At 39.1% G+C, this 17225-nt stretch overlaps 2 protein-coding genes across 2 annotated transcripts; both read left to right on the forward strand.

The window, feature by feature from the left end:
* Nucleotides 1-9683: 9683 nt before the first annotated feature.
* LOC115922496 (insulin-like growth factor-binding protein complex acid labile subunit) lies at nt 9684-10753 on the forward strand. The gene is made up of 2 exons (XM_030981428.1): nt 9684-10649; nt 10703-10753. The coding sequence occupies exons 1-2, from the start codon at nt 9684-9686 to the stop codon at nt 10751-10753; spliced, it is 1017 nt and encodes a 338-aa protein (XP_030837288.1).
* Nucleotides 10751-13226, forward strand: LOC105438041. The gene has a single exon (XM_030982121.1). The coding sequence runs from the start codon at nt 10815-10817 to the stop codon at nt 13065-13067; it is 2253 nt and encodes a 750-aa protein (XP_030837981.1). The 5' UTR covers nt 10751-10814; the 3' UTR covers nt 13068-13226.
* Nucleotides 13227-17225: the final 3999 nt, after the last annotated feature.

Genomic DNA, 17225 nt, shown 5'->3' on the forward strand with positions numbered 1-17225 from the left:
CTTTCCACCATATTTTCTGCGATGGAGGTTAATAAAAGTACACTCGAAAGTAAACCCCACCTTGAAGCCTCAGTTTTTAAAAGGAAATGCATGTTTTTACAAGGACACGCAACCATATCTATCACCGTCTACTCAATTATGAAAGTGTAGTTGTCACGAATTAAGCCTTAGTCACACTGGTATTGTTTCAAAGGTTACATCAATTATCTGGTCCTATATCCTTCTCTCCTCATGGTATATGAATTGAACCAGGACACAACTATCTCGCCTTCTTTACAATACAGGAAGCAAAACAAATTAATGAAAGATTGCAGGATTTCTGTTTTGACTTCTAATAGCTGAGATAAGGAGGTGTACGACAAGCTAGTAAATCATTCTTGTTCGCTGAAAGAGATCCCAAGTGTGACAGGAGCATGGGTAGTGGGATGACGTCAAACCAAATTTTGTTCACGTACTGGCTAATATATACATCAACAGCCACAGTTTTGAAAAGGAAACCCCCTCTTCTCAATGAAATGCAAGTTTTTAAAAGGAAACGCAACCAGGAACATGGCAAACAACATCCTAATAATCCTATTATACTTCATATCTCTCTTTCTTCTCTTTCGATCAATCTTACATAAACAAGCATATCGATATCAAGAACTATATCTAAATATATACCGGTAATAATTTTTTCAATACTCTGATCATGTATATCATTCGGGGCTTTGTATTGAGAAGGAGTTGACGTATATATCAGCAGGACACAAACATTATTTTTGAAGTGCCGTGAGAAAACAATAACTCGGAAGATAGACCAACTTGTAAGTTCATTATATTGTCATCAAAACTTTTTTTTTTTGTAAAATGAATTTATTGATAAATATATGCATTTGAACAAATCAAACAATCATACACAATCAATTAAAATAACATCGTAGCATCTTAGCATAGTTCAAATAAAACATGTTTCGTTTTCTTGAATAACAGTGTTTTCAAAAATGCATATCTTTTTTGTTTTACAGTTCCTTTCGATCTTTAATCGATTGTGGATTAGTCTTTTGAAAATACAAAGAATAGAGACTTCATGAAACATGAGTTTGCGATTTTCTGCTTGCATAAATGTTAAATAAACTGCGTATTTTGCATATATGATAAGAAAATTTAAACTTTTAAATATTTTGTTTTTCAATTTATAACCTTCAATTAAAACGAACTTGTCAAAAGAAAAATTAACATTGTAAAGTTTTTGAATTATGTCTCCAAATTTTAACCAAAACAATCTTGTGTGCTTGCACTTTACAAATAAATGGAGATAACTGATTATTATGTAACTGATTATCATATAAACATAAGGGATTGTTACACAATTTCCATTTAAATAAATTACACCTATTTGGTAATAAGTTGTGTAGTAACTTAAAATTGAATTCTGATATTTTGTTTTCTTTCATAGCTTGTAAATTAAATGACCATATGACTTTCCAGTCGATTTGTTCTGTACTTATTAACATTTCTTCCCATTTCTCTTCTATTGGAGGTCTAACAATTGAATGAATAGACAACGTAGAGTAAAAAAACTTTGTCTTTCGTTTAGTGTTAACATTCATTAAAACATTTTTCATGACACCTTCATTTTCTTCTCGTGTCGCATCATATACATGTACCTGTCTTAACAATTTCTGTTTCCAAACTTTGGGAATTGCATTTACTATGATATAATATTCTTGAAACAAAGAAGCATGTTTTTTCTCAAATCTTTCTTCAATTTCTCTCAAAGACATAAATCTAGAGTTTTTTACGACATCATTAATTTTCAAAAGGCCTACATCAAACCATTTTTTAATAAATAATACATTTTTGTTATGATCTCTTATATTTGAGTTAAACCATATGTTTTCACTTCTAACATTAGTACATTGTAAATCAATTGGCGTCTTACATTCTACTATCTCTTTAAAGTCAAACCAAGTATATACCATATTCTTGTAATATTGAGGCATTTTTATATTCTTTAAACAAAACTTCATATCATCTTTTGTACATTTACTATTTAACACATATTTTAAATTGCCCACTTTTTTAAAGAAACCATCAGTTATCTTTTTCCACTTTGAGTTTTCGTGGGAGAAGTAGTGCAATATCCACTTTAATATAAAACTTTGTAACAGAGCATTCAAATCAACCATTTTTAATCCTCTATACTCGTAACTCATACAAACCACTTTTCTTTTTATTTTGTGTTTTTTTCCATTCCACAAAAAAGTATACAGTAAAGAGTCAATGAGTTTCATTACATTTTCCGGCATGGAAATCATTTGAGCATTGTATATAATTTGAGAAACAAGAAATGATTTGATTATAGTTATTTTACCAGAAAAAGTTAAGCGCCTCGCTTTCCATAGACGTACTATATTTTCAATCTTTGATATTTTGGGTGTCCAATTAAGATTTATTAGGTTTTGTTCATTTTTCCCAAAATGAACCCCTAATATTTTAACATCAGAATAGGTCCATGGAATGCCATAAATGTTTTCACCAATGGTGTCTCCATTAATGTTAACTATGGAACTCTTTGATTTATTCAGCTCTAAACCTGAAAATAAACCGAAATGTTCTATCTGCTTTATAGCTTTCTTTAAAGATTTTGTGTCTTTAACAAAAATTGTTGCGTCGTCTGCAAATTGCAGTATCTTTATTTCGACTGAATCAAAAAGGGTAATTCCTGTGATGTCTAGATCGTTTCTTATTTTAATAGCTAGTACCTCGACAGCGAGTATGAAAAGCAGGGCCGAGAGAGGGGACCCTTGGCGTACGCCTCTTGTTATGTAATTTGTTCTGTTAACCAACCGTTTACATTGACACTGCTTTTAACATTTGTGTACAGAGTATCAGGCGCGGATCCAGGATTTCTTAGGGGGGGGGGCCCATTTTTTTTTTTTTGGTCCGAAAAAAAAATCGTAACGACTCAGCCAGCCGCTAAATAAAGCGGGGGGGGGGGGGGGAGAGAGGACACTTTTTTGGGGGGAGGGGGGGGTCTCGAAATTTGAAAATTTGTTTGTTCCGTTGGGGGAGGGTCAGGTCACCTTTTTTAGGTCAGCCATTGGCATATTTTTTTTAAATTTTTTTTTTAATTAAAAAAAAATAAATCACAGAAAAGGGGGGGGGGGGATTGCTCCAAAATACACACATAAAAAACCCCCTTCCGTACGTGCCTACTCGTCTGAAAATAGTTTTTCCCCTCCCGCGCGAAGCGCGGAAGCTTTTACGTTTCATTAAATCATTAGAAAAAGAAGACGATTCGTTGTACAGTTTTTTACTCTTAATCCTCGTCTTAATTCATCCCCCTCTCCCGCGCAAAGCTCGGAAGCTTTTACGTTTCATTAAATCATTAGAAAAAGAAGACGATTCGTTGTACCGTTCTCGACTCTTAATCCTCATCTGAATTCAGTTTTCCCCTCCTCCCTCCCGCGCGAAGCGCGGAAGCTTGTACGTTTCATTTAATCATTAGAAGACGATTCGTTGTACCGTTCTCGAAAATAATCCTCGTCTAAATACAGCTTTTAAATTTCTTTAAATCATTAGCGAAATAAGACTATTCGTTGTACCGTTATGACTTTTAATCCTTGTCTAAATTCAGTTTCCCCCCTCCCACGCGAAGCGCGGAAGCTTTTACGTTTCATTAAATCATTAAAGAAAGAAGACGATTCGTTGTACCGTTCTCGACTCTTAATCCTTGTCTAAATTCAGTTTTCCCCCGCTTCGACGTTTCATTAATTTTTTAGAGAATGAAGACGATTCGTTGTTCCGCTCTCGAAAATAATTTAGTTTCCCCCACCCGCGCGAAGCGCGGAAACTTTTACTTTTCATTAAAGCTTCGACGTTTCATTAAATTATTATAGAAAGAAGACGATTCGTTGTACCGTTACCGAAAATTATCCTCGTCTGAATTAAGTTCCCCCTGCCCTCCCCCGCGCGTAGCGCGGAAGCTTTTACGTTTCATTAAATCATTAGAAAAAGAAGACGATTCGTTGTACCGTTCTCGACTCTTAATCCTCATCTGAATTCAGTTTTCCCCTCCTCCCTCCCGCGCAAAGCGCGGAAGCTTGTACGTTTCATTTAATCATTAGAAGACGATTCGTTGTACCGTTCTCGAAAATAATCCTCGTCTAAATACAGCTTTTAAATTTCTTTAAATCATTAGCGAAATAAGACTATTCGTTGTACCGTTATGACTTTTAATCCTTGTCTAAATTCAGTTTCCCCCCTCCCACGCGAAGCGCGGAAGCTTTTACGTTTCATTAAATCATTAAAGAAAGAAGACGATTCGTTGTACCGTTCTCGACTCTTAATCCTTGTCTAAATTCAGTTTTCCCCCCGCTTCGACGTTTCATTAATTTTTTAGAGAATGAAGACGATTCGTTGTTCCGCTCTCGAAAATAATTTAGTTTCCCCCACCCGCGCAAAGCGCGGAAACTTTTACTTTTCATTAAAGCTTCGACGTTTCATTAAATTATTATAGAAAGAAGACGATTCGTTGTACCGTTACCGAAAATTATCCTCGTCTGAATTAAGTTCCCCCTGCCCTCCCCCGCGCGTAGCGCGAAAGCTTTGACGTTTCATTAATTCATTAGAGAAAGAAGACGATTCGTTGTACCGTTCTCGACTCTTAATCCTTGTCTGAATTTCAAATATGTTCTTTGTCTATTCCCTTTTCTTCCTACGTCCTATTCCTTTACACTCCTCTCTTTTTTGGCCGGCGTTTATTGGGGGACCACCCCACCACCCCCCTGGCTACGCGCCTGCTGTCAGATGAACATATGTTGATACCTTGTCCGCCCCGGAAGCTCAGGGGTTTAAGGTTTTAATTTACGGTCAGATTAGCATTCAGGGGTCCGCCTTAGCGCCCTAGACTGGGTCTAGGGGGCAGAGCCCCGGAAGTTCAGGAGTTTAGGCATTTAATTACGGTCAGATGAGCATTATTTTGATACCTAATTGTTACAATGGCAGGTCACTAATTGGCTTGGGGTTCAGGAGGCGGAGCCCCGGAATCTCAAGGGTTTTAGGCACTCAATTACGGTCAGATGAGTATCGAGGGGCCTGCCTAAGGGCTCTTGGTTGGGTCCAGGGGGCAGATCCCCCAGAAGCTCAGGGGTTTTAGGCGTTTAATTACGGTCAGATGAGCATTTTTGATACCTTATTATTTGTGACACTAGCAGGACACTATTTGGCGTGGGGTCCAGGGGGCAGAGCCCCCAGAAATCAGGGGTTTTAGGCATTAAATGACCGTCATATGAGCATCTAAGGGCCCGCCTTAGGGCCCTAGGTGGAATCCAGGGGGCAGAGCTCTTAGGATTTTAGGCATTAATTTTAATCATGGTCAGATGAGCATATTTTGATACCCCATTATAATGTGACACTGGCAGTTAACTATTTTTTCTTTCTCGCTCTCTTTCTTTCTATTTCTGTTTAATATACTTTTTCAAAGAAAGTGTGGGGGAGGGGCTCGAGGATCCCGATCCCCGCCGTTCCGCCGGCCCTGATCTGTAGGCATCTCAAGAAGCATTTTCTCGCCTGGCTGTAAATTTAGGAATTTGTCATTTTCCAACAAACGTATGAAGTGAGGAAAATTATCTCATTTCAGCATTATTTGTTAACCACCGTTATGGAATTATAAATAAACCACGTTTGAATTCTATTTATCCAACCCCCCCCCCCTCCCCTATCAGTATTCCAGTGCCCCCCCCCCCCGATCTACACCTTGTTGGCGGGAAAATTGCAACTGATATCCCCCTTCTTTTCTTTTCTTCTTCCTATTTTGTCCTTTCCTTTATCTCCTCTTTATCTTTTTCTTTCCCTTTCCTTCCTTCTCTTTTATTTTTTTATTAGGGGGGGGGGGAGGGGGAGGCAAGTCCTTCCCCCCCCCCCCCCGATCTCCTTCTTCCCTCTTTTCTTTTCTTCTTCCTCTTCTTTTTTTCCCTTTCTCTCCTCTTTCCCTTCTTTTCCTTCTCTCTCTCCTTTTTTTTTTTTTTTTTTTGCGGGGGGGGGGGGGGGGGGGCCAAGGCACGCTCGGTCCCCCCCCCCTGGATCCGCGCCTGCAGAGTATTGACCCATCTGCAAAATTCATTTTTAAACCCAAATTTCCGTAAACATTCAAAGAGAAAATCCCAACTAAGACAATCAAATGCTTTTCTAAAATCTGTTAAAAATGCAAGTCCTTTGTCTGAGTGGACATAATAAAATATATCGTCGATTAGTCTGATATTTCCAGCTAAACTTCTACCCTTGATGTACCCTACTTGATCATTGGAAATTAATGTGGGAATTACCTTCTGGAGTCTTATAGTTAGGACTGATGCCGCAATCTTGTAATCATAATTAAGAAGTGAGATTGGTCTAAAATTTTCTAAATTAGTTTGATCACCTTTTTTGTGTAATAGCTTAATTATGGCTTGTCTTTGCGTGTTAGAAAGTTCATTATTTTCAAATCCTTCGTTTAGTGAGTTTACAAGCAAACATTTAACTTCTGTCCAAAAAAAATGATAAAAACTCAATATTCAGGCCATCACTTCCAGGCGCTTTGTTTTTGGCAAACTCAGAAATAACTTGCTGGCATTCTTTTTCTGTTAATTGGCCTTCGCATAATTCTGCCAATTCATCGGTCAATTCAGGATTGTGTAAATCAAATAAATATCCTTCTAAATCATGTTGTCTTTCTTTTTGACGATATAAGTTTGAATAAAATTGATGAACACATTTTCTTATATTTTGTTGCTCACTAAAAATTTTGCCTTTGTCGTTGCGTAGTTGCAAAATTGTACTTTTATCAAAATTTCTTTTTTCCAATGACATAAAATATTTAGAGTTTTTCTCTCCTTCTTCAAACCATTTGACTCTCGACCTGATTATTGAGCCTTTACATTTCCGTTTGTATATTTGTTCTAGTTTGTTCTTCCTGCATTTTCTCACCGTTAAGTGTCCACATTTTTTCATTGATCTTTTGTAATTTCTCTTCTAAAAACGTGGAATCACTTTCTTTTGTTTTCTTACTTTTGGTATATTTGATAGAGTATTCTCTGACTCTAATTTTACATAGTTCCCATGCGTACTGCCAAGACACGCAAGAGTTATTCTTTTCTTGTACTGCCTCCTCTATAATTGTTCTAACTTCTTCACAATAATCACTTTTTGTTAACAAACTAGTATTAAATTTCCAAAAACCGGGTCCATGTTTGGTGTCGTTAAATCTGATTGTTATGGTAACTGCATTATGATCACCATTAACAACTGGCCTAATATCAGTTTTGATTATATAATTTTTCAAAGGTTTACTAATCAAAACAAAATCAATTCTTGAAGCAACCTGTAGACCTTTGTTGTGCCATGTATATTGTTTTTTATCAGAATGCACTTTTCTCCAGATATCTATTAACAAAAACCTCTTTAATATTAGTTTTAAACTAGATGGAATTTTGACTGCGCGCAGTCGAAAATGATGCCTCCGCCATAGAGCAATTTAAACAAGTTTGGAGTTTAAATCTCCAGTGGTTCTTGAGATATCATGATAACAATCTCAATGTATGGAATTTCATAAGTTGACCTCTGTGACCCTTGACCTTTGACCTACGTGCTCCAAAATCTAATCAGATTGTCTTCCTATGGTGATACACACTATCATTAAGTTTGAAGTTTAAATCTCCAGTGGTTCTTGAGATATTATGATATGGTGATACATACTATCATTAAGTTTGAAGTGAAAATTCTCCAGTGGTTCTTGAAATATTGCGATAACGATCTCAATGTATGGAATTTCATAAGTTGACCTCTGTGACCCTTGACCTTTGACCTACGTGCTCCAAAATCTAATCAGATTGTCTTCCTATGGTGATACACACTATCATTAAGTTTGAAGTTTAAATCTCCAGTGGTTCTTGAGATATTTTGATAACAATCTCAATGTATGGAATTTCATAAGTTGACCTCTGTGACCCTTGGCCTTGACCTTTGACCTACGTGCTCCAAAATCTAATCAGATCGTCTTCCTATGGTGATACATACTATCCTTAAGTTTGAAGGTTTTACATCTCCAGTGGTTCTTGAGATATCATGATAACAATCTCAATGTATGGAATTTCATAAGTTGACCTCTATGACCCTTGACCTTTGACCTACGTGCTCCAAAATGTAATCAGATTGTTTTCCTATAGTGATACACACTATCACTAAGTTTGAAGTTTAAATCTCCAGTGGTTCTTGAGATATCATGATAACAATCTCAATGTATGGAATTTCATAAGTTGACCTTTGTGACCCTTGACCTTTGACATACGTGCTCCAAAATCTAATCAGATCGTCTTCCTATGGTGATACATACTATCCTTAAGTTTGAAGTTTAAATCTCAAATGGTTCTTGAGATATCGCGCTAACAAACTCAATACAAGGAATTTCATAAGTTGACCTCTGTGACCTGTGACCTTTGACCTACGTACTCCAAAATCTAATCAGATCGTCTTCCTATGGTGATAAATATTATTCCCGAGTCTTAAGTTTAAATCTTAAATGGTTCTTGAGATATTGTGATAACGGTCAAACGGGACGGACGTACGGACGGACAACCCGAAAACATGATGCCTCCGGCACCACCTTCGGTGGCGGAGGCATAAAAACTTGGAGTTTTGTATTTGCTTTTTACGTTAAAGGTATCTATTTTTGGATTCAGCACACAGTTGAAATCTCCGCCTATAATCAAATGTGTTTGTAGGTCTTGTAAATCGAACTTTTTATTCAATTTATTATAAACACTTTTAAAGAAAATCTCTCTTTTCTTATGGACATTAGGAGCATATATATTAACAATTATTTGTTTAATTGAATGTATTAGACATTCTAAGATGAGGAATCTCCCGTTTTGGTCGTTATATTCAGAAAAGTATTTAATTTCACTTTGTCTTTTTATTAAAATTGCTACACCTCGTGCGTTGTTTGTGCCATGATTGAAGATGGCTGTACCTTTCCATTCATTTCGTATTATGTGCTCTATGTCTTTAGACCAATGCGTTTCTTGTATGAGGACAATCTCAGCTTAGTCATCAAAACTTAGTATTTTATTATGTTGTCTTGTAATTAAAATGCTATGATATTTGAAGCATATAGTTACATATATTTTGACATAACACGTCTTGTAAGCCTACCACGATTACACAACTAATGCATTTTCAAAATAGTTACTACGTGTATATTCAGTATTTTAATACCAGTAATTATGCAAGCAAAGGCGTACAGGCAATATGTCAGGGAGGAAGGGGGAGGGGGTATGTTGTCGCGAATACAATTGGCAATTTTTCAGTTTCTAAATTATGTGTATTTGTCCATATAAAGTAAACATATCCCCCCCCCCCCTTGAAAGAAAAAATATACCCGCATATTTCAGACATAATTATGACTGATAAAACATTATCAAGAAAAAGAAAACAGAAATGCATGGAAGGATCCAGCGGTTGTTGCTTATTAGTAAAAGAAATCAGTCATAAGTTGGAAATGAAAAATTAGCCGAAACTGAAGTAATTTTTTGTGATCAATTGTACCATCAATCTACAGATTTTGCCGCTGACTTGAGGGAACTTAGTGAGCTCATCTTCTAAATTAACCCCAACGACGGGCCATGATGGAGAGTTACATGTATTATCTACACATTGCTTTAATGACAGTGGTTACACTGCATATCATAAAAGATGCCACGGCCATACCCGACAGTTGCCTTTGGGATGGTGCCACGATCCTGGACTGTTATCAAAGGAATCTTGATCGCATACCCACAATCCCATCGTCGGTGACAACCGTGAACTTGGAAAACGATCGTATTGATGAAGGGGCCACTTCTTTGACGATTCTGTCCCTCGATAACAACTTGATCCCGAATCTCCAGGCCATCCTGGGGAAGGACCTCATCAACCTTCATAGATTGTCAATGAATCACAGTCTTTTTACAGCCATGCATAACACAACGTTTGTAGGACTCGGTAACTTAAAAAGTATCCTTCTGAGTCACAACGAAATCACAATCCTGTTACCAGGATGGTGTGACGGTGCTGACAATGTCTCTCTGGTGGACTTATCCGATAACAAAATCTCTTCCATCGGTCGAACCAATTGGTGCTTATTTACACGCTTGGAATCCTTAAACCTGTCAAATAACAAAATCAATCGCTTACAGAGCAACTGGACAGAGGGTATGGTTCACCTCCAGTATCTTGACCTGCAAAATAACAATCTGAAAACTTTAAAGAAAGGCTCTTTCAGTTTCCTAACAGCCCTCTTAGACTTGCAACTCGGAAACAATTCTATCAGGAAGGTTGAGGTTGGTTGGGGACGGGATCTTGGTAAGCTGACGACACTTCAGCTTTCCCAAAATAAACTCAAGAAACTGCAGCCAAGGTTGTTCTCCGGCATGGTCCGCCTGACCCGGATTGATATACAAGCAGCGAATATTAGGAGAATTCATCAAGGTTCATTCCAGTTTTTAGAAGGTCTTGCAGAAATAACATTACAATATAATTCTATGACAACAATCCGCAAAGGGGTTTTCTCCAATCTGAGGTCAGTGGTAAGACTCACACTTCAGTCCAATAAGATCTCTCACATAGAGCCTAGATCTTTTTGTGGAATGGTATCCTTGGTTGAACTCTACCTTAACAACAACAGAATTTTGCATCTGTTCAGGTTCACCTTCGCCGGTCTTCGCATGCTGACGCACCTCGATCTGCAAAATAATGAAATTGTCTCTCTGTCGGAATACTGGAATGCCGATCTCAATAATGTCCGCTTCATTGACATGAGTTGGAACAATATCTCCAACATAGAGAAAAGACAGTCCAACTACAGCTATTGGGGTGGGCCTACAGATCTTGATATTCCGCTGACATGTGGAAATGAATCATCAATGGATGCATTGCATCTAAAGGCTGTCCCTTCACTGAAGTTCTTGGATATGTCCAGGAACCCGGTAGGAACTCTATTACATCGAGGCATTTTTCAAGGTTTGGTAGAGTTACGCTACCTGATACTTGCATATTGCAATCTTAAATATATTGAAGGGTCATATTTTACAGACCTCCTATCCCTAAAGCACCTCAATATCTCCCACAACAACATTGTTCGTCTAGATTCTGATGCCTTTAGTTCCATTCCTTCGGTGGTAGCAATTGATGCAAAATTCAACGCAATGGAGTCTGTGGGCCCATATACATTTGGCGGCAAAGACTTATCCTTCGTTGATCTTGGCGAAAATGCTCTGCAAACACTTTCTCGTGATGTGCTGCCAAAACGATTCAGTGAATTCAAACTGCGTCTTACCCAAAATCCTTTGCTATGTGACTGCAGGATAACATGGTTACATAAGCTCATTACAGAAGAACGCATTCAAAGTGTTCCAATGTCGTTTGTTGACATCATAGGAGTAAGATGCGCAAACATAAACGGTAGTCGACTGAGTTCCATTCCGCTAAGCGACATCCCTTGTGATCCATCGTTGAACCTTGACACGACCACGCCTCCTGCAAATGAGATCCCAAAGACGACATCGCCCAAAATTTTGACCAAGGGTATTATGTCTACAAATGCACCGACTATGTCAACGTTAGGTGACACGACCACGCCTCCTGCAAATGAGATCCCAAAGACGACATCGCCCAAAATCTTGACCAATGGTAATATGTTTACAAATGCACCGACTATGTCAACGTTAGGTGACACGACCACGCCTCCTGCAAATGAGATCCCAAAGACGACATCGCCCAAAATCTTGACCAAGGGTAATATGTCTACAAATGCACCGACTATGTCAACGTTAGGTGATGTAAACAGGGAAACAGGAGTGTCATCAGCGTGCGGTCAAAACAATGCCATGCAAGACAAAGGAACTTCCCAATTCTTCTCTTCTACCAACACTGTCTATATCACTGTTTGGCTGTTGTTGGCCGTAGTTGTCTTTTTAGCAGGAAAGCAACAGTGTGGACAGCATTGCAGGAACAAATTTATTCGTGCGAGACCAGTCATTTACCAGGATATCAACAGCGGTCTGGTTATGAGACCTTCTCCCACAAGATCCCCTTCTGTAGACTTTGACACCAATCATGTACAAACCAATAGGAACCATCCTCTGTCCGGACATCGCATACGTTTAGCATCGCAGGACTTTAAACCTGCCCCTCCCCCACCGCCACCCCGGAGACGTGAAGATTTGGGGCAAGCAATCACTCAAACATCCCCTCTAGAGGACCATACTGAACAACGACTGAGGAACAATCCTGTGCTTCATAGCAAACGCGTTGTAAAGCACTCCTATTTTTGCAACGGCCTTGGAAGTGTCCAGCACAGGGATGGTTCATTGACAGCTTTGACACAAGATCTTGGAGATGGGAACAACTGTAGTGAGGTTTTGGCCAAACCACGAGTCCCGCGTCACATGCATTTTCGGGACCATGTCGCAACGGCTCCGGGTTGTCCACTTAAAACAAAAGTCCCAAGAAATGAATTTCATTCTGCAGTCACGAAGGCATTGATTCGCGAGGAAGCCTCTGATTTCATATGCGTCACGAGAGAAACAAAGGCATCAAACTCAAACCTAACTGAGACCACTGATGGTGGTGCTGATCAAGAGGGCGCCCTAATGAGACGACAGTATTTCCTCGATTCAAATGGGAGCACCTGTGGAACGTCGAACAGCACTTCATTGCGGGGTGACGACTTTGAGAGAGATCGTGAAAGCCATGAAAGCGGTGACGACGATTATGACGACACATCTGGTGTAATTATATATCATATAAACCAGGATGAGTTTGCAACTAGAACTACTGATCCTGGTATGCTAATGAAGGAACTAGCTGTATCTTCTTACTCGAGTGAAGACGACTTTGATTGCGGTATTCCAAACCCCGAAATGGACTATGATGACAGCATCGAAATTGAGCTTGAAAGTGAGAAGTTATCAAATACTGTATGTTCATTTGGTTTGGCGGATGACGATAACCTAGTGTCAGAGTCATTTATCACTACCGAAGTCATATTCCAAGAAACTGCTGTGTAGGTCTTTGGTACAAGTAGTAGTGTATTTACAGTAATTTGTCCTCTTCACGGATAGGGGTGATGGCAAAACGTTAGAGCCAACATGAAATATCGTTATCATTGATTATCAGCAAGAATAATGCTTCTCCAGGCTCTGATGTGGGTGGAATGAAAGCATAGGCGGGAGAAACGGGGGGGGGGGGGGGGGGGGGGGGGGGGGGGGGGGGCAGGTTCATAAATGTTAATTTATCTCTATACCTAATTAAGGGGAAAGGGGGTGGTGGCTAAGTGGTAGAGCAGGGGTCTCGTACATGGGAGGTTCTGGGTTTGAAACCAAGTCAATACCCTCGTGCCCTTTGGTAAGGCATTCATCCTCATTAACAAGTACTTTCGGATAGGACTTAAGGCTGTCGGTCCCTTATTTGATTACTTACAATCATACACATGCTTATTTAGCAGTCAGGTAAAACAATCAAACAAATAGAATTAATACAATCACTATGATTTGGGTTTTATACGTCATTTGCACTTTGTAATTTTTTTTAATTAACAGCAAAGTATAAAATAAATTATTGCTTCAGAGAGTATGATCGAATTGTGAGAGCACATGTCAAAAGGCCAGTGATCCATGTGTTGATTTGGGATATTTCAGATTTTTCAAGTTTTAATGTAACACCAGCGTTCAGTTTTGCTACGTTTGGATTCATTTATCAGCAGATACATTTGGATTTCTCGCTTTCTAATCTGTATGTACATAATTATGTATGTGTACGTTTTATTTAACTTTGTATGTAAGCCATTTATTCTATAATGTATGTTTCTTTGTAAAATTGTGATTGCTTTTATACGTTCACGGCCATGCTGAAGAACAGCTGTATGGCTGAAGTATGCAATCCTGCTAAAATTAAAATAAAAGAAACAAAACAAAACCAATCTGTACATTTGAATGGAATATTTGCACAAATTCTAGTGAAATTTTGCCATCAGATTTTTGGCAAATTTGGGGCGCCCAACACTTTAGAGGGGATTTAAGGAAAGTTAAAGTAGGTTTGAGATTGGAGTCGTAGGGAGGTTTAGAAAGGAGTTTGGGAACATGTGATGTGTGTATTTGCTAGTGTGTGTGTAAAGAAAAAACTTTCAGCAGAGAAACTCCTGAATTTAGGAGTTTTCCAATTAAATTCCTTTTGCTAGGCACATCATGAAATATCTATTTACTGTTGCAAAGAATTTCTGTGAATGTAGAAAACCCTCCTCCAATGGCACGCCCACTCTACTAACCTGAATTAAAAAAGGGCGACTGCCCACGATAAATCGCAATGCGCTGAAAAACACCATTAAGGCCCCAGAATAATTTTTGCAAAGAATAAAAAAAGAGCACTTAAATAAATGATGTTTCTTTCCTGTCTTCTAAAATCCCAAACAGATTAATTTGTCATTATTTTTTTCTTTTCCATGGACTAAAAGGCCGATCGTGGTTCTACGTCAATGACTGATGTGCATAAATTCAGCACTTTGCACGGAAATAAATGTCTCATGCTCCTAATTTAATTCCCCCTATAATTGGAATGAAAGGTAACTCAATTACGGAAAAGCAACAATGATGATTTCTTTTCAATCAATTTAGCCCATCACGACGTCTATTCATGAATGTTCTTTCACTCCCAATGTTCGTTTTGTTGACAATCGAGCCTTTAGAACGTTCATGAGATGCCATCATCATAAAATGGGGGAAATTGATTAGATGGGTTTTGTTGAATGCTGCCAGAATACATACCACAATGATAGTGGTGTAGTGTGGATCCAGCCTTTGAAGGGGGCCCTGGTGTTGGATTGGAGGGGGGGGGGGGGTGGGTGGAGTGGGGGTGGGGGGGGGGAAGGGCACAGGTCTCTAGACACATACAGTATTGCTTGGAATAAAGTTGACAGTCTCACACTGTGTCACACGTGGCTACATGCATTATCCCATAGACCTTGGTGTAACTTGGTGGAAATGTGTCTACTTTATTTCAAGTAATACTGTATGTGGCTGAAAAGCAAGAAAATGAGGCTATTATGTGAGGGGTAGGATGCTAAAGGGAGAAAGGGGGTCTCTTATCTTCTTCTCACATTGCCCTCCCCTCTCCCTTCTTTTTTTTTCTCTCTATCCCTCTTGTTTACTCCTCATAGTAGATGGATGAAAAGAAAGAAAACTAGGCTAACAGACAATAGTAGAGTGTTGAGGGGGATTCTGTTGTCTTCTTTTACATTGCCCCTCCCCTCTCTTACCCTCTCTCTCTCTCTCTCTCTCTCTCTCTCTCTCTCTCTCTTCTCTCCCTCCTTCTCTCTCTCTCTCTCTTCTCTCCCTCCTTCTCTCTTCTCTCTCCTCCCTCCTTCTCTCTCTCTCTTCTCTCTCCCTCCCTCCTTCTCTCTCCCTCCCTCCTCCTCTCTCTCTTCTCTCTCCCTCCCTCCTTCTCTCTCTCTTCTCTCTCCCTCCCCCCTTCTCTCTCTCTTCTCTCTCCCTCCCTCCTTCTCTCTTCTCTCTCCCTCCCCCCTCTCTCTCTCTCTTCTCTCTCCCTCCCTCCTTCTCTCTTCTCTCTCCTCCCTCCTCCCTCTCTTCTCTCTCTCTCCTTCTCTCTCCCTCCCCCTTCTCTCTCTCTTCTCTCTCCCTCCCTCCTTCTCTCTTCTCTCTCCCTCCCTCCTTCCCCCTCTCTCTCTCTCTTCTCTCTCCCTCTCCCCTCCTTCTCTCTCTCTTCTCTCTCCCTCCCTCCTTCTCTCTCTCTTCTCTCTCCCTCCCTCCTTCTCTCTCTCTTCTCTCTCCCTCCCTCCTTCTCTCTCTCTCTTCTCTCTCCCTCCCTCCTTCTCTCTCTCTTTTCCTTTTGCCATTCATATAGGGGGCAACTCCTTCTCCACTCCCAAGCACATACAATTTGCAGTATTGACATTTTCCTCATCAAGACATCTTGGAGAAAATCTCCATTTTATTTGAATTTCAAAGCTTGGAGTTTGAGTGATTACTCAATTGCCTATGTGTCCTTTCCACTGTTACATATAAACTGGCATACTAAGGGGAATAAGCACTTAATGTTTTATCAAACTCTAAAATTTGATGATGAATGCTATAAGTACAATCATTAATAGACCCGGCAATATCCAAGTCTTCAGAAATTCAACAGGTTTTATATATGAATAATTATTTTTCTTCTCTTGTACTGATCATGTCAATTAATATTGACTAATAACACAGCTGAATTGAAATGCAACGGTGAATAATATCATCAAAAATATCAAGTTAAAATCACTAATATAAAATTTAAAAGTGAAAGCTACTTTCGTTCCCCTCAGCTCAGGTGTGAAAAAGTATTTTGTACTATAAACACTTTATGGGTGAGCTCCCCTCCGTGAGCAATTCCAATAAAACTGCAGGAAGTTTAAAGATAAAGTTGAGTTCTGGTCATGCGATTGCATTGTGAAAGAAATGTTGTGGAATCAATCAGAAAAGGTTGATCATCTAGCATATAAGTATTGGTGTGTACTGTAAGGTTATGGAATCATCAGAATGATAAGAAATTTGGCCCAGTCTTGGTAAAGTTACAAGCACTGTAATAATAATAATAATAATATTCTGTGTTTATATAGCGCTCAATACATCAATCCAACGATGTGCCTAAGCGCTTTACAGATATATTATTACCTCGGTCATCGGATTCAGGCTTACCTACACACAATGTATGCATATTTTTCACTCCCTGGGGGAGCATTCCAGCCAGTCACCATTTTACAAGCACACACTTGCTCGTCCAACCATATGAACTTACGCATCCTACCGGGTACCCATTTAACACCTGGGTGGAGAGTAGCAAGTGCAGGTAAATATCTTGCCAAAGGATATTAGTGCCGTGTCGGGATTCAAACCCTCGACCTTCGCATCTCCAGTCAAGCGCCTTAAACCACTCGACCACGACACTCCCACAGAAAGATGTATATGGGACTACACAAACATGTGGCATAAAATTTGTCCCGATTTTTTATGATGTTACATGCCATATTTAGAATATTAAGGCATTTGAAGAGCCATGCCTTTCAGGGAACATTTTTATCTCATGTTCTTTCAAACTTGCATAATACAATGATAACGCTCACAAATAATTTTTCACCTCTTCCCAGAATTAAACCTTCTCTTTAAAGATATCCTCCAGATAAA

This window comes from Strongylocentrotus purpuratus, unplaced genomic scaffold (genome assembly GCF_000002235.5).
Source record: "Strongylocentrotus purpuratus isolate Spur 01 unplaced genomic scaffold, Spur_5.0 spur5_scaffold_12, whole genome shotgun sequence".
NCBI lineage: Eukaryota > Metazoa > Echinodermata > Echinoidea > Camarodonta > Strongylocentrotidae > Strongylocentrotus > Strongylocentrotus purpuratus.